The sequence below is a fragment of the Echinops telfairi genome, unplaced genomic scaffold (assembly GCF_000313985.2).
Source record: "Echinops telfairi isolate 266 unplaced genomic scaffold, ASM31398v2 ScPeMD7_5;HRSCAF=22, whole genome shotgun sequence".
Lineage (NCBI taxonomy): Eukaryota > Metazoa > Chordata > Mammalia > Afrosoricida > Tenrecidae > Echinops > Echinops telfairi.
The window spans coordinates 12068627-12094460 of record NW_022103901.1 but is presented as its reverse complement, the minus strand read 5'-3'; the positions used below and the strand labels follow the sequence as shown (position 1 = coordinate 12094460).

The 25834-nt window shown below is 60.8% G+C and overlaps 4 protein-coding genes across 6 annotated transcripts in view; 2 read left to right on the top strand and 2 right to left on the bottom strand.

Annotated features, from left to right (window-relative positions):
* POLR2J (RNA polymerase II subunit J) overlaps positions 1 to 2226 on the top strand; it is a 4031-nt gene extending 1805 nt beyond the window's left edge. The window contains exons 2-4 of the mRNA XM_004705620.2: positions 629 to 718; positions 1302 to 1476; positions 2024 to 2226. Of these exons, the coding sequence (XP_004705677.1) occupies positions 629 to 718; positions 1302 to 1476; positions 2024 to 2059 (301 nt within the window). The 3' untranslated portion in view covers positions 2060 to 2226. The remainder of the gene's footprint in view (positions 1 to 628; positions 719 to 1301; positions 1477 to 2023) is intronic.
* A 468-nt stretch (positions 2227 to 2694) lies between these two features.
* LRWD1 (leucine rich repeats and WD repeat domain containing 1) lies at positions 2695 to 7555 on the bottom strand. The gene is made up of 15 exons (XM_045285739.1): positions 7442 to 7555; positions 6685 to 6919; positions 6461 to 6574; positions 5952 to 6092; positions 5713 to 5817; positions 5433 to 5558; positions 5235 to 5349; positions 4987 to 5096; positions 4698 to 4905; positions 4232 to 4304; positions 3997 to 4137; positions 3513 to 3604; positions 3259 to 3414; positions 3026 to 3138; positions 2695 to 2926 (listed from the first exon to the last, which is right to left on the bottom strand). Exons 1-15 carry the CDS (start codon positions 7519 to 7521, stop codon positions 2786 to 2788), a joined length of 1950 nt encoding a protein of 649 aa, XP_045141674.1. The 5' UTR covers positions 7522 to 7555; the 3' UTR covers positions 2695 to 2785.
* Positions 7556 to 7735: 180 nt separating this feature from the next.
* Positions 7736 to 13741, top strand: ALKBH4 (alkB homolog 4, lysine demethylase). The gene is made up of 3 exons (XM_004705619.2): positions 7736 to 7861; positions 10334 to 10531; positions 13119 to 13741. The coding sequence occupies exons 1-3, from the start codon at positions 7736 to 7738 to the stop codon at positions 13704 to 13706; spliced, it is 912 nt and encodes a 303-aa protein (XP_004705676.1). The 3' UTR covers positions 13707 to 13741.
* A 1315-nt stretch (positions 13742 to 15056) lies between these two features.
* On the bottom strand, positions 15057 to 25826 carry ORAI2 (ORAI calcium release-activated calcium modulator 2). 3 transcript variants are annotated; one of them, XM_045284336.1, is made up of 3 exons: positions 25762 to 25826; positions 22045 to 22438; positions 15057 to 17570 (listed from the first exon to the last, which is right to left on the bottom strand). In XM_045284336.1, exons 2-3 carry the CDS (start codon positions 22267 to 22269, stop codon positions 17031 to 17033), a joined length of 765 nt encoding a protein of 254 aa, XP_045140271.1. In that variant the 5' UTR covers positions 22270 to 22438; positions 25762 to 25826; the 3' UTR covers positions 15057 to 17030. The 3 variants fall into 3 exon arrangements, with proteins under 3 accessions (XP_045140271.1, XP_004705675.1, XP_045140275.1); XM_004705618.3 differs by having other exon boundaries at positions 22045 to 22282; positions 25762 to 25820; XM_045284340.1 differs by having other exon boundaries at positions 22045 to 22330; positions 25762 to 25814.
* Positions 25827 to 25834: the final 8 nt, after the last annotated feature.

The following is a 25834-nucleotide window of genomic DNA, read 5'->3' as shown; positions in this document are numbered from 1 at the left end:
AGCAACGAAAACTGTTTTACGGTTGGGGGGTCACCACCACACGAGGAGCTGCCTGAAAGGTCTCGGCATGAGGAAGGTGGAGCACCGCTGCTCTATAGTTCAGACACGTGTGGTTTCAGTTGATCCACCGTCCCATCCCTGTGTGAGCTGTGCACTTCCCTCCTGTATCAACTCTGGCCTTGCATGAGCACAGCCCTTTGGGTATTAAATGGTTGTTTGTTCTAACATTGGGGGGGGGTCAGTTGCAGACCTGCAGGATGACTAAGGGCCATGGTTTCAGAGCTTCCTTGTGGTCTGTCCGACCAATACGCCTAGGTTCCCTTATGGTTTTGCATTTTGTTTCCCCCTTTTTTGGTCTAAGAAGTTCTCACAGCTTTGCCGTCTGTATGCTCCACCCCCTTCATGGGTATCTTTGCCGCTCGCAGATAACACACAGGCAGATGTGTGTGTAGTCATGGTGGGCCCCACTCTCCCTCCCACATCGGTTTAGCCTGTGTGTCTATCCAAGCATGGACTCCAAAGTCCTTGACTTTTACAATAGTGATCACCTGAAACATCAGGTTCCCAGGAGGCGGGACTTGGGGAGAGGAGGGGGAGAGCTGCCCCTCACACTGCTCTTTCTCCCTAGGATCACTATTAACAAGGACACCAAGGTTCCCAATGCCTGCTTGTTTACCATCAACAAAGAAGACCACACGCTGGGAAACATCATTAAGTCGTAAGTTTTTTCTGGCCAAGTGCAAGCTCTGCAGGACGCTCTTCCGGGCTCTGAGAAAATAGGACCTGTGTGTGTTCACAAGCCAGTTTCCTGGGAACCTGCCCATGTGTGCAGGGGAATGAGGAGCAGTGGTTGAGGTTAGGTGCCCACACCCTCCATTTGTGACGATGCCTCCAGGGACAGCCAGCCACGTGGCCTTCTGCAGGAAGGGAGGGGAGCCTGAGAGTTGAGCCTGACCGAGGTTGGGGGACAGTGGTTTACAGCAGTGATGTCCTGGCCAGGTGGTCAGGGGTGTGACTGGTGTTACCACATTAGGAGGGTCTTTTTAGGGGCAGTGCAGGGTCCCCAATTCCCCTTGGAAAAGTTGTTCGAAGCCCTGTTATTCCAGCTTAGGGGGACGGGGGTGGGGGGAAGCAGGGACTCAGATGGTATATCTTCGTCCCAAGCACTTGTTGCACCTGAGAGGTATTAGGACAAGTCAAGAGCAGGGGACCTCCAGGGCCAGTCCCCAGAGGCCTGGCCTGACAGGCGAGCTCCTGGCCCAGGTTATAGGGTACTAGACACAGCCTCCCTCCTGTTTCAGCCAGCTGTTGAAGGACCCCCAGGTGCTGTTTGCTGGCTACAAAGTCCCCCACCCTCTGGAGCACAAGATCATCATCCGGGTGCAGACCACACCGGACTACAGCCCGCAGGAAGCCTTCACCAATGCCATCACTGACCTCATCAGCGAGCTATCCCTGTTGGAAGAGCGCTTCCGGGTGAGGGACAAGCGCTTCCCAGTGAAGCCCCAGGACCGCTGACAGTAGCCACTAGGAAGCTTGGACTGATCTGAGGGCGCCCCTAAGTGGGGATGCACACACGTGCTCACTCAAGTCCTCCTGATGCCCCAGGGACCACCTTCCAGGTCGCTTCAAGGAGTGGTCAGGTCCACTGTTTACAGAGTATTGGTCGCTGGCAGGAGCTTATCCCAGGTCCTTTGTCCCAAAGTTCAGGAGGCCCGTGGCAGGGGCATCTGTGCAGGCTCAGCTTTTAGGGGGCAAGGGCCCTGGCTAGTCAACTCTTCCTCCAGGCCCCGGGAAAAGCTGGCTCGAGAAGCTGCTTCACTGGACTCCACGGCAGGCAGCTGATTGGATGATGGGACCAGCCCCAAGGGCGGGTGGGTTTGGTGCCTGGCTGCGCTCCTCAGGGGCCGACCAGGGGACTAGGCTTTCATTTCCCAGGTCTCCGCACCTCCAGCCATTCAGCTAAGCGCACCTCCAGCCATTCAGCTAAGCGTGCTGGCTTTTTCCATCCCTCCCCCTGCAGGTGGCCATCAAAGACAAGCAGGAAGGGATCGAGTAGTGGTCTGAAGGAAGCTGTGGGCCGCACCCCCCGGCACTTCTCTCTTCTCTCGGGGTTCCCAGCAGAGAGGACACCTTTGTATCCTCGTGAAGCTACCCCAGGAGCCCCTCCCGACACACATGTCCCCTGTACATAGGCTCTTTTAACCCTAATAAATCTGGCAGACACCTGGGTGTGCTGGGTATTCCCTCTCCCAGGGAAGCAAAGGGTCTGGGGCATTTGGGACCTGCTCCAGTCTCTGAGGGCTACATTTCAAAGACTGGGAGGGGGTGAGGGTGGGGGTGGGGGATGAGGCAAGCACAAAGCTGGACTTCTGTCTTGAGAAGCTGGCAGAGATAAACTCATTCTGGACCAGACCCTGGGGGGCTACCACGATGGGGCAGCAGGGGGCCTGTAGACATATGGCGGGGGTGGGGGGTGGGGGTGGCGGCAGCAAGAACAGTCAACCACCGCACTCTCGCTCCCTTTCATCTCACTCACTGCCACCGGACCAACACCCACTCAGCGACTCCGGTGAGTGAGTTTCCAAGACTAGCTTTATGGGAGTAGAAAGTCCTTTCTCCTGTGGAGTGGCTGGTGGTTTTGAACTGCAGACCACTCGAACCACAACCCAATGAGTAACCACTATGCCACCATCTGTTGATAGAACTTTTAATAAAAAACACTCATTAAAAACAAGACCTCTGTCCCCAGGCCAGGGGCAGAGCTGAGGCTGCACTGCCAGCACTACTGCCGTTTCCAGATGGCAACGATGTTGGAATCCGTCAGTGCCGTGAGGTAGGTGAGGGAGGGGCTGGCCACCACTGTGTTCACCATGGTCTTGGTCACCATCTGCTCGAGGGCCCAGGGCTGAGGCCACTTGAGGATCTGGAGGGAGGCAACAGGAAGGGGCTTAGCTTCTGTTGCCCTGAGGCCAGGCTGCCTGACACGTGGGGGGAGGGGGACTTCGAGCTGGACATAAGGTACCTGTGTGGGGGCCTGCGGGGCTGCCTGCTGTGGGGGCCGCTGGCTTAGGAGTTGCTGGACATCATAGATCCACACATTGCCCTCCTCGTCCCCACAGAGCACGATTCCCTCACCTGCCGGGACATAGAGGCTGATGCCCAGGGAAAGGCAAGGCCAAAAGGGGTCTAGGGGATTACCGGGACACACAAGTTGATGCCCAGAGGAAGGCAGCAGGGCAGGGCTCAGGGGCTTACCAGGACAGGTGCTGAGAGAGAAATAAGCCAGCTCAGTGGATGACCACTGCAGCCGAGCCAGGACAACCACTGGCACGGATGCCTGGCGGCCCCGGCCTGCCCACGTCTGACTCCAGCTCCACAAGCAGATGGTGCCCAGGCAGCTCCCCTTGGAGGCTGTGGGGAGAGCCGAGCGCTGAGCCAGGGCCAGCCCCAGCCTGCTTCCCTCTGGGGCCTCCCTGGCCCCGTAGGGTGCAGAGGCCTGGCTCACTCACCCACAACATCCTCGTTCACAAAGGCCAGTCCATCCACTCTCCGTCCAGAAGCTTCCGAGCCCTCTGGGAAGGTGAATTCCACCTCGCAGGCCCTGTGGGCAGCAGACTTTGCTAGGCAACTGGACTAGGCTGGTGCCCCACACAGGCAGAGGCTCCATGCCAAGGACTGCATCAGGGCCCGGGGGCCTCAACCTGACAGGTCCCCCTCACACTTGCTGCCCTTGAAGCTGGCACAGGGCGAGTCGCACAACCCCGTCACAGCTGTGGGAAGCCCACTTCCTCCTGGTGTCGCAATCAGCTCAGAGAGGCCTGGCCAGCCCGCCCCCTGCTGCTGGCCCAGATGAGGGACTGCTTTCTGCCAGATGCAAGCACACAGTCCCGGGGGGGCTGGCAGCTGGAGCACCCCCCTGTGGCAGAGCCATTCTGTGTGGCAGTGCCCGGCTCGGGGGCGGGGCTCCCACCTCGGCCCCCCTGCCCGCCTCACCTCCTCTTCTGAGGCCGTTCCAGCTGCACGTCCCAACAGCAGCAGCCTCCCTCACAGCCGGCCAGCAGGTAGGTATCAGGGCAGGAGGCCACCGGGCAGAGCCGCAGCGGGATGGAGGTGCTGTCCAGTGTCAGCAGCTGGCTGCAGGGGAGGATGAGGGGCAGCAGGAGCCCATGAGCCCTCTGTCCCCCGACGCTGGCAGCACCACCCTTCAGCCCCCAACCCAGCACGTCACCTGGCCTGGAACTCGAAATCATCAGTGGGTATCCCGATGTCCCACAAGATGATCCGCTTGTCATAGGAGGCTGCTGAGGAGGGCGTGAGGGCGGGAATGAGGCTGCAGCCCAAGGCCAGAGCTTGTCTGAGGCCAAACATCAAAGCAGGAACCCCGCCTGACACCAGACTTAAGACCCCCAGTCCCACCTTCTAGCCACCCTGAGAACAGGCCGGCCCCACGCTGCCATTTCTGGCCGGGCCTCCGCTCACACCCTGCAGGGCCAGGGGGGTTGCCCCCCCCACCCCAGCAGACTCGGGCCATCACTGAGGTGGCAGAACAGGCTGGGGGTTGGAGCCCAGGGACTGGCCGTGAAGGCCAAGTCACTTCCTACAAGGCTGGAGCCGGACACTGCCCGCCCACCCCAGCCTGTTGACAAGTCAGGGGGCTCGGGGACCACCACAGGGGACCCAGGGAGAGCCCTTACTGAAGAGGTGGGTCTCGTGGGTGGGGCTGAAGCAGAGGGTGGCGATGGCCTTCTTGTGGGCCCGGATGACCCCGCAGCAGAAGCCGGCTCGCACGTCTAGCAGCCGCACCAGGCCCCGCAGGCCTGCTGCAGCCAGCACGTTCCAGCGCTTCTTGTGGCCCAACTGTGTGACGGCCGTCAGGGCTGTCCAGGCCACTGAGAAGAACTCCTGTGGCAGGGGGCGGGGGGGTGTCACCGAGGCAGTGATGGTGGTGGGGGAGGGGGGTGGCCGGGAGGGGGGAGGGCTCACCTCGCCCGGCACCTTGTACTTGTGGAGCACAATGCCTGTCTGGCAGTCGATCACGCACACAGCCTCCCCACCACAAGTTGCCACGGTCTGGGACGTGTCCCTGGAGGTCCCTGGTGGGAGGCGGTCAGCCGAGTGACACGGCTCATTAGCCCTTCCCCCTCAGGCACCCCCCTCCAGGCCCAGCCTGCAACTGGCTCTCCAGAAGGCCTGCCTGTCCCATTCCCCACCCCCCTTCCTGGAGCACACACCCTCGTCCCAGGCCGGCTCGAAGGCACAGGCCCACAGCTGGGTCTCCAGGTCCCGGGGGCTGTTGTTCCTGCTGTGGCACTGCAGGAAATGCAGGGGCTCCAGCTTCACGGCAGGCTTGGGGGGGGGGGGTACAGGGGTCACAGCCAGCCCAGGCCTGGCACCCTGCACCCCCGCTCCCTGCTGGCCTGCCAGGTTACCTGCTTGTCACCAGTGCCCCTGGGGTTGCTCTCCATCTCAGCCAACGGGGAGGTGCGGGCACGCTTGGTGGGACAGGGACTGCTGAGGGGGGCACTGTCCTGTCGTTTCGAGGATCCCAGTCTGGCCTGTGGAGGTGATAGGGGCAGGGTAAGGGCCTTGCGTCGGGGGGCCTGTCTGCCCAGGGCTGGACCCCACCCTCCCTCCCATCACTTGGCAGGCAGGGTGGAGGGAGGTGGCTGGCCTTGGAGCACCAGGGGGTGGGAGCCAGACCAGACTCACCTTGGTTTCCTGGGCAGCTCTGGTTCCCACAGGCCTCTTGGGGCTGTCTGCCTTGGGCACCGGGATCCCACGGGAGGTCACCAGCTCCTCAGAGATCATCCGCACCTGGGTGGGGCCGGGCAACCTGCAAGCTGGGCCTAGCTCTGTGTGCCTCCCCAGAACCCGGCCCCTCACCAACCAGACCTTCCCAGGGCTCAGCAAGTCACTGGGAGGGTCAACCCCTCGGGGTGAGGACTGACCCGCCACTGTGTGAACTCGCTGAGGGACTCCGGTCCGTAGCGCACCTCCCGGATGGCCGACCTCACAAACTCCGCCCTGGCCTTCTCGGGCTCCTCCTCTGGGCTCAGGGTGGCCACGAACTTCTCCCAGTAAGCGCTGACCTGGGACAAGAGGGCCCAGATGCAAGTGCAGTCCACAGCTGCCTCCCTGGGTGCCCCGGCAAACAGGGTAGCAACACCAGCCCCAGACAAGTGTCTCCAGCTCAACACCACCTCTGGAAGCCTCTCTGATCAGCAGGTGGCACAGCCTGGAGGCGCCTGGGCTCCCAGGAAGGACCCTAGGATCCAGGACTGCACCCGAGTCAAGCCTGGCAGAAGGGGCAGCATCACTCAGCTTGTCCTGCCACCTCAGAGGACAGTCTCTTGTGACCACCTTCACAGGGGCGCTTAGCACAACATTGTTAGCTGCAGGCCCTCAGGGCCCCTGTGGGTCAGGGTCCTGCCCTCCTCCAGGGCTCTTGCTGCCTTACCCGGCTGGCTAGCTCCCTGCTCAGGCTCTCCAACTGGGAGGTTGAGGACACCTCCTTGCCATTCACCTTCCGGAGCTTGGGCAGCAGGAAGGAGATCTTCAGGTGGTCGCTGACCTGGGGGACAACAGAGTGGGCAGGGGCTCAGAGGAGGCCCCCCCCAACTCCTGGCCCCAGGGCTGCCCATCTGAGCCCAACAGAGTCCCGGCCTGACTGGGGCCACGCACTGTCAGGAAGGGGTTTCCCTCCAGGCTGAGCTCCTCAAGCAGGGGGAACTGGCCCAAGATTGTGACATCCCCCAGCTGGTTGTTGGCGCAGTGGAGGGTGCGCAGGTGGGGCAGGCCCAGGCTGGCGGGCAGCGTGTCCAGCTGGTTGTCGGACAGGTCCAGCTCCTGCAGCAATGTGAGGCGGCACAGGAGCTTGGGGTCCAGGTGCTCGGGGCGCAGCTGCAGCCCTGACAGGCTGGGGAAGAAGAGGAGGAAGAGGGTCGTGGAAGGCTCAAGGGACAAGGCAGGGTGGACAGGCCTTCTCCCCACCTAACCAAAAAGCCAGACTCGGTCATCGAGCCGATTCCGACTCACCGAGCGAGACTGTTAACACTTTAAAGGGCCAGAAAGCCTCATCTCGCCGCCCCCGTCCCACGGAAAAGCGAGTGGGTTCAAACCACTGACCTAGCGGTTAAGCCATCCAACCGCATTCCGGCCCGCCCCGGGGCTCCTCCCGCCGAGGGCTCGGCCAAACAAGGCTCCCTCCACGGTGCTCTACGCGACCCTCCCGAGCTCCCCACAAACTCCCAGCACTTCCAGTTCTCCCCAGCCGCCCAGGCACTCGGGGCTCCGAGGGCACGCGCACCCGGCAACCCCCAGAGGAAGGCGCGGGGCGACGGCATCCTTTCCTGGCGACCCCGGCCCGAACAGCCCTGGTGGCGGCGGTGCGGTCCCGGGCCCCCGGACACAGCCTCGGCCCCGACCCGGCCCTACTTACTCCAGGCTCCGGATCCTCCCAAGCCGGTCGCTCTTGGGGCGGCCCCGCTGAATCAGCAGCTGAGACGAGAGGGGCGCCATGGCGAGCAGGCGGGCCCAACGGGCCAACAACAGCCTCGGCGCTCGCGGAGCCCGCTACTGCGCCCGCGGGCAGCCGAGCCCACTACGCGCCTCCCGGCGCGCCCGTCGGCTGCGACGACCGGAAGGAAGTGGACGGCTGGCCTCCCGCGCGGACTACAACTCCCGGCAGCCCTCGCGGCCTCCGCGCCTGCGTCCTGGCTGCCCGGGTAGGGTTATGGCGGCGGCGGCGGTGGCGGAGGTGCCCGAGGTCCTTCAGGAATGCGGTTGCAAGGGCATCCGAACCTGCCTGATCTGCGAGCGGCAGCGCGGTGGTGACCCGCCCTGGCAGCTCCCTCCGCAAGTAAGAGCTGGCGGAGGGACCGCGCCCATAAGCCCCATTCTACAAGGGGGGGAAACTGAGGCCCGGTTGACCCGGAGACTGGCCGCAAGCAAAGTGTCAGGAGCCCTGGGTTGTTGCAGGAGGGCTGGAGGGCTCTGAGGAGGTCGTCCCCGCCGGGTGTCATCAGGTCTCCAGCCCACGCCCGGACCTGGGGGAGTCAGCCAGCGCCCCTCCTTGTCTTTCTTGGTGCTGAGCCTCCGGGGAGACCACCGAGAATGTGGAAGGCCGGGGCAAAGGGATCCCCAGTTGGCGGGCAGACACAGGCAGGGAGGCTATTCCTGGAGCTAGTGAAAATGAGCCCAGACCCTGGGGCTGGGCCAGCGAGTATTTTAGCTGGTTGGAGCACCATCAGGGCCGGGGAGAGTTGCGTCGGCTGGAGCCTGGGGCAAGTGCGCGTGGTCGGAACATGGGGCGCTACTCAGGCTGGAGAAGGCCATGGGGTCTGCCCAAGGAAGACCCCCACCCCGTGTGTCCGTGGAGCAAGCCAGCCATGTTTTCAGAGCCTTGGAGAGCTCCCTAAGAATCAGAGGTAAATTCTAGAAAGCAGATTGGCTGGAAAGCAGGTTCAAGGTAGACAAGCTGGGCCCCCGAAACCAATCAGGCCAGAAACCCTGGATGCTTGGGCCACTGGGATGCCAACTGGGATGGTGGGAAGGAGGAGAGCAAGCTGCCCAGCGTGAGTGGCCCAGGAGATAATAGCTAACAGACCAGATTTCCAAAGGTATCTGAGCTGAAGTCATGCCCCCCCATCCCCCTCGGGCTTAGTCCGGGAAGAGAAGCCAGGCCACAGGGAGCCAGGGCAGGGCTCTGATGGGCTCCACAGGGTGGGCTGGGAGAGCTCTGGCTGGAGCCCCAAATGGAGGGCCATCCGGGCCCTACCTCCTGGTGTCCCCTGGATTCAACACGATCCTGCACAGGATCCAGTAAACATTCCCTAGGCTGTAGTTAAGCAAATCGGAAGAGATAAGTATACTAGAAGCTAAGGGCTTACAAAAGACTTTACGGAGGCAGTCGGTGGCAGTGTGGTGCCTGGTCTGGGCTGACGATGTGAGAGACTGAGGGCAGGGAGCCCTGAGAGGAGATGCTAGAGACATGTCTGGAGGTGAGGATGGTGGGTCCGCTGTGAGTGGGGGAAGTAGGCAGGAAGGAGGGGTTGGTTGGGGCTGGGAAGGAGACAGGGCAGGGATGATGGGTATGTTGCCGGCCTGACTTTGGGGCGAAGACGGGGAGGTGGAAGGCGGGCCGTGAGTGGCAGCGATGAGGAGCTGTTGTACTGGGAAGCTACTGGATTTGAACAGAGGAAGAGCAAGGAGTGAGGCGGAGCAGTCAAGGAGGGGCGGGGTGTGTGGGGAAGGAGCCCTGAGCTGAAGCAGTAAGGCCTGCTGCTCAGCCCTTGGGTCTACTGGCTGGGGTGAGTGGGGCATGATCCTGGGTCCCCTGGGCATTTACTCCTGCTGGGGAGGGCGAGACCCCAGGGAACGGCTTCTTGGGAGAGAGGGGCTCTCCACTGGCCCCTTCCAGAGGTGACAGACCTGGCCAGCCCGTGAGAAACTGGGGTGGAGGCATCTAGACCCTGGAGAGTTTGGGTGTGCACAGACGTGGGAGGAGAAGCCAGTGACTGGTCCATTCGGGTGTTGCTAGAAGCAGATGCTGAGGCGAGGCTAGGATGGGGAAGAGACTTAAGGGGCCAGCGGTCATCTTTTCATGAATCAAGAATGGGGAGGAAGCCGAATTAACGGGGCAGAGAGGACTAACCCTCGTGTAGACTGGCACCTGAAGCCAAACCAAGCCCACTACCATGGAGCCTTTCAGACTCAGACCCTAAAAAGCCAAGGGGAACCGGCCTCCCTAGGGTTTCTGGGACTGCAAATCTTGACGGGAACAGACAGCCTCGTCTTTCTCCCTTAGAGCGGGCTGGTGGGTTAGAACCACTGGCCTTGCGGTTAGCAGCGCAATATTTAACTGTACCACCAGGGCTCTTAGCTGTGGCACCGTCATGCAAGTCCCCCCACCGGGAGCCCTGGGCACACTGCCGTCAGAGGCCGGCTGCATAGGGCAGGAAAGGCCAGGTCTGGCCTCAGCATTGTTGGGGCTGCGCGTGATGAACTTGGCGTTGGCTTGGAGCCTGCGGCGGGTCCTGACTGCCGTAGCTGCTGTTGACTCTTCACAGTGCTCAGTTTTGAAGAGAAACCCCAGCCTTGTGTCTCTAGGGTGGGCCTGCAAACTCCAGCTGCCTTCCAGGGTGACTCCCAGGCCCGGGCTCCCTCGCTCTGCAGACGGTTGGCGAGCAGAGGCAGGAGTCCCTAAGGGTAGAGAAGACTAGTCCCTGGGAGGAACCTCCACTGTGGGGAGGCCGCAGGCAGGGGCTGCTCCCAACAGGGAAGCTTCAGTGGGCATTGGTGGCTCCAGCCCCCCCCTGTCTTTCCTTGGCAGAACCCCGACCGCTTCATTTACTGTCCCCTGACCGGCTGGGCGCTGGGCGCCGAGGAGTCCGACTTCGAATGCTGGGCCTTCCCCTTCCCCGGAGTCATGCTGATAGAAGACTTCGTGACCCCGGAAGAAGAGGCCGAGTTGGTGCGTCTGATGGACCGTGACCCCTGGAAGCTGTCGCAGTCGGGACGGAGGAAGCAGGTGGGCTGGCCCGAGTCTCTGTAGACGCCTCCTCTTCTCAAAGACCCTTTGCGTCCACCTTTTGCCATCTCTCTGACCAGCCCACTCGGGGTCCCCCCACCCCCAGATCCCCCAGGGTCATTAGTGGGCACAGCGAGACAAAGTGGGGGCCGTGCGCAAAGGCAGCATGGCCCCGCTCCCTGCTTTCTGCCCCACTGCTTGGCTGGCTTAGGGGTGGTGATGCCACCCCAGACCCTGCCCAATGCCTTCAGCCCCCAGCCTCCCTCCATCAGCCTGACATCTCCTCTTGCAAGTTCTCGCTCCTACTCTGGTCTCGGGGACCCTGGGCCTCCTCTCCCAAGGGGCAGCTCCCCCTCTTCCCTCACTCTCTCCTTGGTACCTGCCACCATCGACCTGCCAGCACCCGTGGCCTACCCATCCCACCCCGCCCTGCCCACTTACCTTCCCTGCCCAGTGTTTTCTGTCACGGTCACTGGCCTCCAGATGCCCTCGCCCGCCGGCCCTTTGCTTAAGTACAGCCCTGGTGAAGCCCACCTGCCCACCCTGCACCTGCTCACAGCACAGAGCCCATGACAAGCCCCCAGCGAGGCTCACCGAGTGGAACTGGCCCAGGCTCTCCACCGTCACACTGGACCTCCCAGGCCACTCTCTTGTCACTCTGCGGCTGGCCATGTGCCACTGAGCATAGAGCAGCGCATGTCCCATGGCCTGTTCTGTGTTCTGGAGGCCCTCTGCCCCGACCTCCTGCAGGGTCCTGACCCCGCTCCTCAGTGCCCCCTGCGAGGTTCACGCGGCCCACTGTATAGAGAGCCTCGGCTTGTTCCTCTCCACAGCAGGGTTCCCCGAAGGAGTTGTTGAGCCCTACTTTCCCTGCTTCCTCGTCACCTGCTCAAGAACAGCCCTGCCCACCCCCAGCCGAGCCCCCGTCCCATCTCAGGGTCTCCCTGTTGCTTTGAGCAGCACCCCGATGCGGTGGGTCACGCCTTCCTTCTGGAAACACCCCCTCTGGACAACTGCCCCGTCTCCTGACCACCTCGGGTGGCATGTCCCCAGGCTACGTCCCTGGACCCCTCCTCGTCTCTAGGCTCCCTCCCTCGGTGAGCTGAGTTACAGCTCTGAGCGCCGTCTGTGTTCAGCCCAGGCCCCTCCAGCGGGCTCACCTCCCCCAGACCCCACAGTGGGCCCCAGCTCTGAGAACCCCGCCAGTCGTCCACCCAGCTCAGCCCTGACACCAGAGTCTTCCCGTCCTCACTTCCAGTCTGTCTGTCTGCCTGCAGAGCCCGTCCTGAGCCTGGGCAGCTGTCCCCTGGAACAGAGCCTCCTGCGCTCACCAGGGTCCTGCCCTGTTCCTCACTCCCCTGCCTGTCCTAGCACTGCAGGGTCGGGGTTCAAGCTGACCCGCCTCTCCCACCGTCCTCACAGAGGCAGGCTCTCTGCTGCTGCCCCTGCCTGGCAGGCGGGAGCTTACAGGAGCCAACTCGCCCAGCACCCCTGGGCAGCTCAGGTGTCACCTGGAAGGATGCAGACGTTGCCAAATTCTCAAGATGCCCGGCTCTCTCAGTCCACAGGTTCTGAGGACCCTTGTACAAGGCTCCTCCCTGATAGTCTCTCTCTTGCTCGCAGTCTGTAGAACTCCCCCCTTTGGTGTGTGCTTGTGATTTTTAATCCTGACACAATGTGCTGTCTAGTTCCGGAACATTCCATCGCCCCGCAGAGGAACCTGGGACCCTGTCCCCTCTCGCCCAAGCCGTAGGCAACCACTAATGTACTGCGTGTCTCCTCAGATTGGCTCGCTCGGACGTTGCGTGTGTAGTGCTCGGCGTCTCTGCAGTCTCTGTGTCTGACTTCTTCCACTCCGTGTGGCGCCTCCCAGGCTCCCTCCTCTTTCCTGGTAACAAACCAGTCCTCTTCAGAGCCCAGAAACGCTCTCGTCTGCCCCGCTTCACTGTGCATCGACTCACCTGTTGATGGGCCCTAGGCCACATCTGCTCTCCGGCGGCCACTGTGACCCGTCCGCGCAGACGTTTGCCGTTGTGAATGTTTGATTGTGGGTTGGGGAAAGGTTTGCAGCGCCGGTCAGTTGTCCATTCACCAGTTCAGCCGTGCTGGCCTTCCCCACAGCGCAGGGCCCAGGTCCCGGCCCCACAGCCACCCTGTTTTTCCCAATGCTTTCCTAAGCCTTCGACATGCTGTCTTGGGGTGAGTGCTGCCTGCCCCGGGCGCTGAGTGGACTTGTCCCCGGGGAGCGTGCCTCCCTGGCGTCACTGGGGTGCTGTGTGCACTGTGATCGAAACGCTGGGGTCTCCAGCTCGGTTCTCCCTCATGGTCTGGAACCTCAGTGGGCTCCAGGGTGACCAGCTCCTCGCCGCCACCGGGGAGCGGCTTCCTCCCCTCCTGACCCCTCTACCCATACCGCCCCACCTCTGCCACACGTGGGGGTCACATCCCAGAGCAAACTCCCTGGATCCAGCCAGCCTCTCTGTTTCTCGCCCTGCTTCCTGGGAAGCCAGGCTGAGATAGCCCTCTCCCATGGCACCTCCACCCAGGGGCTCCCGCCTCCCCACCTCTGTTCTGTTTCCCCCTCCAGGACTATGGCCCCAAAGTCAACTTCCGGAAGCGGAAGCTGAAGGCCGCCGGTTTCCGAGGCCTGCCCGGCTGCAGCCTGGAGTTGGTGCAGAGAATGGCCCTCTACCCCGGCCTGGAGGACTTCCGGCCTGTGGAGCAGTGTAACCTGGACTACTGCCCCGAGTGGGGCTCGGCCATTGACCCCCACCTGGATGATGCCTGGCTGTGGGGGGAGCGGCTGGTCAGCCTCAACTTACTCTCCCCCACCGTGCTCTCCATGACCTACGAGGCACCTGGCAGCCTGCTGCTCTGCCCGGCGCCCCCGGGCGCCCTGGAGCCCCTGGTGGATGGCTTGGCCGCCTTCAGCAGGTCCGCCCTGTGCCAGGACGTGGAGGTGGCCGTCGCCCTGCCCCGCCGCTCCCTGCTGGTGCTCTCTGGCCCAGCGCGCTATCAGTGGCAGCATGCCATCCACCGGCGACACATCACGGCGCGCCGCGTCTGCACCACCTTCAGGGAGCTGTCGGCCGAGTTCCGCCCCGGAGGGCGGCAGCAGGCGCTGGGCCAGGAGCTCCTGAGGATCGCCCTCTCCTTCCAGGGCAGGCCCACGTGAGCCTCCTGCCCAGCACCACTTGCCAGGACTCGGGGGTGGGGGGATGGGAGGGGGGGACCGGCCCAGCTCGCAGGGAGATCCACTGGACCTCCCCCTGCCCCCAGCACCACGGACGAGTTTTGAGAGCCCGCCTCCAGTGCCACTTCTACGGGCTATCATCTTGAGGGAGCTGAGCTTGGGGCAGGGGTTGGGTGGGGGAGTCGCCCTCTCACCCTCCCGGCAACTCCTATGGTGAAGGGGCAACAGGAAAACACAATACATGCTCCTGCCTCTCCCAGGACCCTGCACGGTGGCTTACTTTCTTGGTGCTGGGGGCAGGGGGTCATGAGCTGCAGCTCCAGATAAAATGCACACACTTGCTCCCTGCTCGTGCTGGGAGCCCCAAACTACATGGAGCAGTTTGGGCCATGCCGGGGCCAACGCCTGAGGGGGCTGGGGGCAGCCAGCTTAACCTCTTCCCAAGGCTAGGAGCCCCCACACAGAGTGGGGCAATTTAATGCAAGCCCACCCTGACCCGACATCCCTGATCCATCTGAACCCAAGCCCTCCCTGGGAGAGGTGGATAGGGGCGGGGGGAACACCAGAACTGGGGCAGGCCCGATCCAGCACTCAGGATCAGTAGGTGGGGACATTTCACCTTCTGGGTTTCCTCCTAGCTAGGCCTGGGCACCCCACAGCAGTCTGAGGAAGGCCAGCAGACAGCAAGCTGGAAAGGGGTCGTTGGGTTCGGGGAGACCTGGTGAGGTGTTTCTGGGGCCCCCCGAGGGACGGCTGTAACCCAAGGCTTCCACATTGAGGTGCGAGAGCTCTCAACAGGGCCCCGGGGACACTCCAAGACCCAGAGGCACTGGCCTTGCGGTGGGGGGTGATGGGACTTTCTTGCTTTAAGAAAACTGCCCCCACTTTGGGGTGTAGGCTTGCTGGCATGAGCACTGGGGGAGGCAGAGTGGCCACATACCTGGAGTGACAAAGATGGCCCGCCTTCCTGAGCAGGTGGCCTCTGTGCCTGCTGCCTGGTGGCCCTGGTTGCACAGGTACCTGAGGTTAGAGGTGGCAGCACAGGACCTGGGGCTTTGTGGCTCTCCGGGCAGCCTTTGGACTCCCCATCCCTCCAGCCCCATCCATTTGAGTTTGGGGAGGGGCCTCAGCCACACACTGCTGCCCCTTCCTGAGTTTCTGGGAAGGGCGCGCACTCACCCAGGGAGGAAAGGGGCAGTGAGAGGTGCACTCCACTGAGCAGGACCCTTTTGTCCCCCGTGGCAGGGGGTCTCGAGGTGCATCAGTCTGAGCACCCTGCCTCTCTACCCCAGAGAAGGCCACCACCACCCACAGAGAGGGGGGAGGCATTAACCCTTTCAGGGCTGCTATTTATTCAGGACAATGGTTTGGCGACCCATGTGGTGCCCATGCATAAACAGTGAGGTGGCTGGGCCAGGAAATCACTCCCAGGGGGTCAGGCTGGCGGGCTTCCGCCTCAGCAGATGGGCCTTTCTAGAAGATGTTCCAGCAGCAGACACACTGGCCATTTAAAACTGTGGTCAAGGGGCTCTGCATAGCGTGCCACTGGTAGTGGGCTTCACAAGCACCAGGATGGGTCTTAACAAGGCCACTGCCTTCAGACCCCCATCCGAGCCAGGTTAACCCTCTAGATGCCAAAGGTCTAATCTGCCACTGGTTTTCTTCCATCACTCTGTTACCTGTCCCGCTGCTGGCTAGCTGTCCCCACAGTCTGCCCTGGGCCCCTGGATGAAGGACCAGGCAATAGCAGGAAGGAGTGTGCACATCAGAGTGACAGGACAGCTGTTGTGTCTCCCCTACCTGTTGTACCACCAACCAGGTCCCCTGGTCGAACCCTGACACGCCCCCAGGCCAGAAGCTCCCCGTGTGGTTCAGGTGTAATGGCTGGGCCCAGGCAAAGCTGGGGGGAGAGAGTGTGTGTATGTCAGGTGGCCCAGGGATGTGGGTAGCAGGGCCCAGCAGAGATTTATCGGGGGTGGGAGGGATGGGGGCAGGTGGCCCAGGGATGCAAGTAGCGGCAGAGTTCAGGCCACAGAAGGGGAGCAACATTATCAGGCCCTAAAGGGCCTGCCAGGCCCCCTGTTTGGAGTGGCACTGGAGTTTTTTCGCAAAGCAAATACAAATGAAAACTTGATAGCCCTTTGCCCAAAGCTCCCGGAAGGGGATACATGCAGGAGAGGGCTAGCAGGTCCCCGGAAGGTGGATGTCTTCAGAGGATGGGTCTGCGTCCTGCCGAAGCCACCGGACTCTTCCCCGGGCCCCAGTCAGCACAACAATGCCCACCCCCAAGTCTCAGGGACAGGTGGGGTTTGTGGTCTCACAAGAGTGTCCCCTGATCCAGCCAGGCCAGCCTGAGCCCTGCAGGAGGGATGTTAGGCTGTGAGGCGGCTTCTGGATGGCTGGCCCTGGAGCTGTCCAGCACCCACTGAGAACCAGAAAAGGTGTCCCTTACAGCTGGTGCTTGGGAAACGTCACTCTGGCTTTCAGAGGCCACACAGAGCCTGTGCCTCCGCATAAGCTGCTTTCCTGAAGGGATAGGCCTAGGGGCACCAGACGCCCCTGGGGAGAGCTGTGTAAACTGGACAGGCCTAGAGGCCCGGGAGGGGAGGTAGGCACCCTGTGGGGCACCCCCTTCCCTGCAGAAGGGTGGGGCGTCAGGACAATGAGGCCATGTACCTGGCCTGGGCTAGCTCCCTGCTGCGCTACCCCTACGCCAGACTGGCTGCTGAGGGTGGGCATGAAGCCAAGCTGGATGCTGCGCCCCCTCCCCTAGTCTGTCTAGCACAATAGTGGGGAACCACCAGACGTGAGGCCCCATCAAGCTCCCTGCCCCTGGGACCTCAGGGTCTCTGAGGCAAGACTCCCCTTGGCCACTGGCCGATGCTTGGAGCCCTTCCTGGGTGGACCCCAACCCTGCCAAGGGACCCATTCCCACAGCTCACACACACCCCTCCCCCACACCCCCACCTGCCTACTCTGGCCCTGGGGCAAATGGGACCCAGGAAATACGTTAAGAGAAGGCCACCCACCATTGTTTCCTTTCACCAAGAGCTTCCATTGCCGGAGGGGGAGCTGTCCGGAGAGGGCTAAGGATTACGACAGGAGCAAAACTTTGGTCTTGAACTATCTTGGCAGTGTCTAACAGCCTCTTGGATGCTGGGCATTTGGAAGCCCCGCCCCCACGAAGGCCAGTTCTGCTTGGATGTGCGCCCCCTGGCGGCCTCCCCACCCACAGTCCGGCCCGAGGGGGAGGCCCGGCGCCCCCTGGCGGCCTCGGCACCCGCAGTCCGGCGCCCCCTGGCGGCCTCACACCACCTGCAGGCCGCGCTCGTGCCCGTCCAGCTGCACCTTGAGCTTGTGCAGCTCCTCGATCTCGCGGTTGTGGCGCTCCGTTTTGTGCCGCACCAGCGAGCGGTAGAAGTGGATGGTGAAAACCACGAAGATGAGGCCCACGGGCACCATGATGATGGTGGACACCAGGGCGGCCTGCCAGCCCGTGTGGCCGCCAGGGCCGGGCGGGGGCCCCAGCTGGGGCCGCGAGTCCACCGGCAGGAACTTGATCCAGCAGAGCAGCACCACCTCGGCCAGGAAGAGCAGGATGCCCAGCACGGTGGAGAAGCCCCAGGCCAGCTCGATGTAGGGGTGCATGCGCTCATGCGGGGACTCGCTGATGGAGTTGAGGTTGTGGATGTTGCTCACGGCTTCCACGTTGGGCAGGATGCAGGTGCTGATGAGCAGGGCAAACAGGTGCACGGCCACCAGCACCGTGGTGCAGGCGCTGAAGGCGATGAGCAGCGGCCGCGGATACTGGTACTGCGTCTCCAGCTGCACCTCCACCATGGCCACCTGCAAGGGGGTTGGGGGGCACCGTCAGCACAGACCCGCCCAGGGGCGCAGGACACTTGGGAGACACAAATGACCCCCCCACCAGCAGACACAGCCAGAATCCAGAGAGGCGCAGAGGCAGAAGGTGGATGAGTGGCTGCCTGGGGGCTCGGGGAGGGGCGTGATGGCATAACGGGGGCTGAGGATATGTTGGGGTGGGTAAGCCATTTGGGAAATGGGAAGCATGGAATTCTAACCCCAGAACTGTCCGCTGAATACTGATTCAAATAGCAAAATGTGTGTTGTGGCTATGTTAGGACATTAAAAAAGAAAAGTAAAAACACTTGTGAAAATAATAATGTATAATTTATCAAGGGGTCACAAGGGAGGGAGGGGGGGAGAGGGGGAAAAAGAGCTGATACCAAGGGCTCAAGTAGAAAGAAAGTGTTTTGAAAATGATGATGGCAACATATGTACAAATGGTGCTTGATGCAATAGATGTATGGAATGTTATAAGAACTGTAAGAGCCCCCAATAAAATAAAAACACTAATAGGTGCTGTAGGGGTCGGATGGGGGGGGGCGGGGGGTGTCACCTGCCAAGACACAGGATGGGGCTTTGCAGCCAGGGGGGGGCACTGCCCGCTGTTTACACATCTCTCATTTGCCTTTTTAAGGGTTAACTAAAAACATCTCCAGGAGCCCTGGTGGCATCGTGGCTGCTCACCACCTGGGCAGCAGTTCAAAACCACCTGCCGCTCCACGGGAGAAAGATGAGGCTTTCTACACCCATCAAGAGTCACAGCCTGGGAAACCCACAGGGGTGGGTTCTACCCGTTGCACAGAGCTGCTGAATCAGGATCGACCAGGTGGCAGTGAGTCTGAAAGAGATCCCAGGAAGCCCGTGGCCTCGGGGGTTACGAGTTGGGTCTTTAAGCACCAGAGCCCGTTCCCCCTTCTCTCGCTTTCCTCAGCGAGCCGACAGGTCTGAGAAAAGCCACGGCCTTGTGCTTTTGTGATTCTTCCTTTTAAACTGCGGTCAGCAGCTGTTTGGGTACGGAGTAAACGCAGACCTCTCAGAGAGAAAAGCAGGCGGTGCTAAAGGCCCCAGACTTGGAACTAGACCCGGGAGGGGACAGCACAGGCCCCGGCAGGGCAGAGCAGCCTCACACCACCATGTGGCACTCTCCCAGAGCCCTCCTCCCCAGAGCAGGGAGTGTGACAGGAGCGGGTGCTGGCTCTATGGGTGCTGGCTCATAGAGCGGAGAAAGCTGTGGGAAGGGGGCGGGACTGGAGAAAGGGCTGAGTCAGTGACCATGACCACTGGCCCGGCCAGGCCTGGCCGTGTGTCCACCACAGTCTGCGGCCGGCACTGAGTGGCAGGGAGCAGCTGCCAGAAGCAGCCACGGAAGCTCCTCGTGGCAGGGAGTGGGGGTGGGCTGGGCTGGAGGCTGCTTGGTTTTGTTACAAACCTTTTAGCAGGGCTGCATTTTGTAAGACAATAGGCATGGGTTATACTTTCTTTAAAATGAAATAAAAATACATGTATCTTTAGATGGAGACTAAAAAGCCCACAGGGTGGGGGGCACCTGAAGCCTGCTGATCTCATGGGCCCCGCCCTGTCTGCCATGCAGCCTTTGCTGCTACAGGGCCCAACCAGGTGCCAGGTCCCAGCAAGGACCCTGGGGCTCACTCCCCAAGGACATTCCAAGGGCCTTCTCCCAGGCCCCTAAGGGGAGAACCAGCCCAGCTAAGGAAGCTGAGAGAGGAGGAAGGCTTTTCTAGCCTCTGCATGGGTGCCGGGCAGCCCTATCGGGTCAGCATTGGGGGTTCAAGCCCACCTCGGGAGAAAAGTGAGGCCCCCCACAGAGACTTACGAAGCCTCGGTCCCCGTGAGGGGGGATCGACTGGATGAGAGTGGGGGATGGGTTTTCTTCGAGTGTTTACCCTCTGGATCGGAACAATCCATCCTTGTTTTTTAAAATCGACAAGAATGCAGGCTTCCCAACTTTCCCCAGCCGCTCTGAGCCAGAGCGTGGCAGGCTTCATCTCCTGTCTTGGGGGAAAGGGAACATGGTGGAGGAGAAAGACGATGGGTAGACGGTTCCTAGGAGACCACAAGCTGCACAGCCTCCCTCATGACTGGCTGGAGGCAAAAGCCAGGCCTGAGGGGCCGGCTCCCTGTGTACCCTGTGGCCTGGGATAAACTTGTGGCTGCCAAGGTCTAACTCTGATTATTAAAGAGTGCCGCAGACCCTGTGGGAGGAGGTTCCTAGAGAAGAGTAAGCAGCAGGAGGAGCAAGAGGAGAAGGAGGAGGAGGAGGAAGAGGAGGAGGAGGAGGCAGCAAGGCGCTCCCAGGCAAGCAGAGGAGGTCCACCTCTCTAGAGAAAAGGGCAGGCAAAGAGCTCTTCTCCAGGGTAATGTCTGCATGGCAGCCTCTGCTCACCGGCTCTCCGGGTTAGGAGAAGGGCGGATTCGCCGGAAGAAATGAGCTTCCCATTAGACATGCGCTGCTGGGTGCTGGGCACAGAAACAGCCCCGGCATGCCAACTAGTGGAATGTCGTAGCGACTCTTGGTACTTCAGAGAAGAACTGTGCTTCAATGGCTGATTTTGTTTGGAAAGAGATCAACGGGCCTTTCTTCTGAGCCTCCCCAGGGCTGGACTCCAACTTCCAGCCTTTCGGTGGGCGGATGAGCACCTTCGCTGTGGGTACCACCCACGCACTGCGGCAACTCAAGGCCCGCAAGGGGCCTGCTTCCATTTTAACATCTTGGCCCCCCTGCCCCATTGGAGTGCGGCTCTCAGAGCTGAGATGCCCTGCTGCCACACTGACCAGGCTGCTTTTACAGTTCTGGCGGCCTGTCCACTCACCCAGCAGCATAGGCCCACTGTGTGGCCCCGACAACTCACCCAGGCCTGGTGTTTGGGCGACCCTGCAGTGTACGTGAGGTGGGCAGGGTCTTTGTGGGAGGGCACTGTGTCACCTGGGGAAGGCCCCCCAAATGCCATGGACGTGCCTATGGGGACAGAGGAGGTATGCCACCCTGGGGAGGAGATGAACTCTTAACAGAAAGTGGGACACTGCTGAGCCAAGGACAGGCAGCTCTGGGGGACCTGAGGTTAGGAGGAGTTGGGGTACCAAGGGCACCCTACGACTCCCTTCCCTACATCCAGCCCACACATGCTCATTCGTAGACCACGTCCTAGGCTGCAAACGCTAGTATTTGGAAGACAAGGTCTTTGAGAGAGACAACTGCTGACAGCAGTTCAAAACCACCAGCCACTCCGAGAGACAGGTGAGGCTGTCTACTCCTGTAGAGTTGTAGCCTCGGAAACCTGCAGAGGCAGTTCTGCCCCATCCTTCTGGTTTGCTATGAGTTGGCATGGGTGAACTAGATGGCAGCGAGTTGGAATTTTTTTGAGTTTAGAAGTGGTTTAAAGGTGCCCAGCAGTCTTAAAACCTCAGATGCCCACAGGGGCACTTCTCTGTCCTAGGGACTGTGGTGAGCCCCAATCAAGTTGATGGCAATGAGTTATTTTGATTTTCTTTGGCAGGTGCTTAAAGGAGCCCTGGTGACACTTGTTGGCCAAGCCTTGGGCTGCTCACCACAAGGTCGATGATTCAAACCCACCAGCTGCTTCTCGAGGGAACGAGGAGGCCGTCTGCTCCCCTCGAGATCGACAACCTCCCAAACTCAATAGAGGGCGGCTCTGAGTCAGAACGGACTCAGGGGAGGTTCGTTAAAACTCAGATACTCCGTCGTCCTCCCAAGGAGCAGCTGGTGGTTTCAAACTGCGGGCCTTGCAGATTGCAGCTAACTGCATAACCACTGCACCCCCGGTTGGCTGGAGCCCTCATGTGCTTGGCTGGGTGTCTCCCAGAGTGACCCAGGGGGCTGCAAAAGCCGACACCTGCACTTTTTTAACCTGGATGTTGGGCGATAAGCGTAAACAATTCTTAATTGCCAGGAGAGCGTGAAGTCATGACTTTTTTCTGAACAGGGGCATTGGGCCAAGGACGCGTGGAAGCCTAGGGCTTTGGCCTCACGTGAACTGAAGAGCAGGTGTTTCCAACCCAGATGTCTGAGGGAGAAAGAGGCAGCAATCCACCCTCGTAAAGACGCCAGCTTTCAGCTGAACCAAGGGCTCAAGGAGAAAGCAAGTGTTTTGAGAATGATGATGGCAACAACTATGCACGTGTGCTTGACACAACGGATGGATGGATGGATTGTGATAAGAGCTGTATGAGCCCCCAATAAAATGATTTTTTAAAAAGGACGACAGCTTTCAAACCCTTCGGGGGAAGCTCATCTTGGTCTTACAGGGTCACTCTGAGTTTGCTACGGTGACTGCTACAGCTGGTGCGTGCTGATCTGGAAGACAAACACGTGTGGAGCCTGACAGAAAGACAGACTTTCTGAGGACTCTGGGGCGTGGGGAATGGAGCACGGGCCCCGGGGTTTCTCAGCATGCGCATGGCTGCACTCACTCACCATGGCGAAGCCCGAGAGCAGGGCGGAGGTCCGACTGGAGGCCTTCAGCTTGGCCCTGCTCAGGTAGAGCTTCCTCCAGGAGAGGGCCTGCACGGAGTGGTGGTTGGAGGTGACCAGTTCCAGGTAGCTGCGGCGGACCCAGTCGCGGTAATCCATGCCCTTGTTGCCCGGCTCGGAGCAGGCAGGTGTGGAGGGGCCCACGGGCACGTTGAGCTCGGCGCTCATGGTGGGAGCCAGGCTTGGGACAGCAGAGAGACAGGCGTGGGCATCCTATGGCCTCTGTAACCTGGCACAGCCCGGAGAGGGGCGCTGTACACAGCCTTCTCTCTTGCCAAGGGCTGTGGAGTCTAAGGGTAGGAGTGTCAGGATGGAAGGTTCTGGTTTCCAAGATGCCCTTAAACCAGAACATGAGGGCTGTTCAGAGGGAAGCAGGGTCCGGTTGCAAATCTAGACACCCTCAGAGCACCCAGCGGTGCTCCCAAGCTCAGGAGTGGCTCCTGGGTCACTCCCGGGGTGATGGCATTCAAACACTGACCTAAAGTGCCTAACGGAATCCTACCAGGTACACCTGCCTTTGAGCTTGTCAGGTTGCTGCCCGCAAGGCTGGCAGTTTGAAACCACCGGCCGCTCCACGGGAGAAAGCCAAGGCTTTCCACTTCCCTAAAGAGCTGGTCTCAGAAAACCACAGGGGCAATTCGACCCTGTCCTCTGGGGCACCGGTTCTCAACCTGTGGGTCGAGACCCCTCTGGGGGTCGAACGACCCTTTCACAGGGGTCACCTGATTCATCACAGTAGCAACATGATAGCGATGAAGTAGCAAGGAAAATCATTTTAAGGTTGGGGGGTCCCCACCACATGAGGACCTGTCTGAAAGGGTCGCGGCCTTAGGAAGGTTGAGAACCACTGCCCTAGAGTCTCTGTGAGTCAGGAATGGGTTTTGGAATTTTAAGGAATGGACTCGTGTGTAGCTTATAGAGACCCAGAGGGTTACACAGGGAAACGGTGGCAGATATGTGTGGGTGCATTAGGGAGCCCTGGTGGTGGCGTGGGTTATGCGTTGGGCGGCTAGTTGCAAAGTGAGCAGTTCAACTCCACCAGCCGACCTTCAGGAGAAAGATGAGGCTTTCTACTCCCTAGAAAGATTTAAGGCTTCAGTAACACACAGGGGCAGTTCTACCCTGTCCTATCAGGTTCCCGTGAGTCGGATTGACTCAGTGGCAGTGAGCTTCTTGTTTGGTCCACCAGTTGACATGGGGTGTCTGTTCAGTAGAAGCTGACACAGGAGACATCCCCTGAGGCCCCGGGCGTGGGGTGGGGTCTCACATCGGGCTTGACAAGAAGGCAGGCCAAAGATCCGAAGGGCGGCTGGGCTGGATCTAGATTTGTGAATTTAAACCCCAATCTCCACTGATCCAAATGAGGGCTTGTGGGCTCCAGCCTAGGTCCCGCTCCAATTAATCTGCAGAACGTGTTTCAAGGGCGAAGGCACCTTGCCGCTCACTTGGCATCAGGTGTTAGCGGTTAGATTCCGGCTCACACGGGCCCCAGGGAAAGCTGATTTAAGGCAATTACACACCAATCTCAGTGTGGCTGGCTCCCTGGGGGTAGCTGGAGGGGCAGGGCTGGGCTGGGTTGAAGGAGGGCCCCAAACTTGATCTAGAAAGGCCCTACAAGAGAAGGTGCTGGTGTTGGCTCCCCTTTGCCGCTTGCTCTCTCTCCGCGCCAGGCTGCAGAACACAGCTGGCATTTGTCCACAGGCTCCCTGGGGACCAGTTCTGGCCTCAGCTGGTTCCACCAACAATAGGAGGCTGCTTTTAGGAACACCAGCGTGGGAGCTTTGCTCATCTCTTTGCCGGCTCAGCTCGCCTGCCTCTGTGGCCAGAAGCTGACCGCCCATGCGTTTTTAGACACTGCAAAGGCCCCGTTTTGAGAGTCTTCTGGCTGTCACATCGGTGGGTCAGAGCCAAAGAGTTAACATGACATTTGGAAATGCACTCTCTCTCTCCTCCTCCCCATCTCAGCCTGCAATTAGGATGCAAGCAGCCTCCAGCATGCGGAGGGTGAAAGGGGTAGAAAAGCAGGCCCTTGCTCTTCAGAAGGAGCCCTGGTGGTGCAGGGCACTTAGCACCAGGTTCCTAACCACAAGACGGGGCAGTTCCAACCCACCAGCTGCCCCTTGGGAGATGGACGAAGCTGTCGGTTCTGGTAAAGATTTACAGCCTCAGAAACCCTAAGAAGCAAGTCATGAGATCATCAACCCGATGGTGGTGGACATCCATCCCTCTGCCCTGCTTGCTACACCCCAAAGACGCCCATGCCTGGATCCTGGGCTGCCTGCATCCCTGCCGACAAGGAGACAAGAGGGAAAGGTGAGGCAGCAACCTTCAGGGGACTCGTTGCCTGGTGGGGCAGTGAGCTCAGTGCTGTCCCAAGGGAAGGGGGTGGGAAGGGCACTGTGAGGGGCAGGAAGACAAACTCAGGGTCCCTGTGTGGGGCATGGGAGGGCTGCCCTCCTTCCAGGGTCAGGGTTGGAAGGCTGGCTAGTGTGTGGGTGAGTGGAGTTGAAGGGAGTGTGGGACAGAATGTAGGCAGCAGGCAGCGCCAAGCTGGGGTGGCAGGGCTGCCAGTTTGGCTGCTGGCTATTGGGGTACAGGCATATGGAGGAGCTGGTGAGGGTAGCATTCCAGGGACAGAAGCCTGTGTCCCAGGGAGGAAGGGCTGCCAGCCTGTGTGGAGCCTGAGACTCCAGAGAGGTCTGCTGGCCCTACAGGAAGCCACGTTTTCCAGAGGGAGCTGCTCAGCACTGGACTCCTGTCCACCCGAAGGCGCTCCTGTCGGACCATGTGGCCCAGCCTGGTTCCCCAGCTAGACGGGACTTGGTTTTCCTTACAGAGCAAGGAGCTCAGCGTGAGGAAAGTGGGCTTGTGGACGGAGCTCAGGTGGCAGAGAGGGTCAGCAATTGGAAGCTCCAAGGGAAAGAGATTTACAACCTTAGACATCCACAGGGGCAGCTCCAGCGTGTCCTACAGGGCCACTGGGAGTCCAGATCCACTCTTCAGCTTCATGGTTGTGGGTGGGGTTTTTTGGGGGGGGGAGGTCATTACGCTGTTTGAGGTGCTGTCAGGTCAGTGAAAGGTTGCTAACCACAGGGCCGTGGTTCAACCCCCCACCCCAGCTGCTTCTCTCTAGAGGGGAATGGCTTCCCTGGGCAGGCGTTTGAGACAAGTCCAGGGGGTCAGTTTGGGGGTCTGCCCCTCTAGACTTCATTTAAACACTTGGGGCAAGGGTGTGTGTCCCCGCTGGCTCTCCCCAAGTCCTTCGTCACCCATGTCTGTTTCTAACACTGTCCTGTCTCTGTCTCTACACACACACACACACACACACACACACACACACACAAGCGCGCGCACAGGGGAAGGAAGCGCTGCAGTCCCCACAGGGCGTCCCGCAGACGTCCACCTGCATTTCCGTCCCTTTCCCTGGAGAAGTCCCAGGGGCGGCGGGGCCCCCAAATCAGCCGCCCAGTCCTCTCCCCGCAGCACCCGACCGACCGGGGATCCTGCAAGAGCTGGGGTCACCTGGCCGCTCCAGCTCGGCAGCTGTCCCCTCCCTCGGACCTCCCCACCTCCATCTATTCCCCTGGTCCAATTCCGGGCTCCTGGCTGGGTGGGGTCCCCCCTCCCGGCAGCCACCCCCACACGCGGTCTAGCACTCACCGGAGCTGCCCTGTCGCCCTCGAGCTCGGGGTTCGGGGCTCGCGGCAGGCGGCGGGGGTGCGGAGCGGCTCTG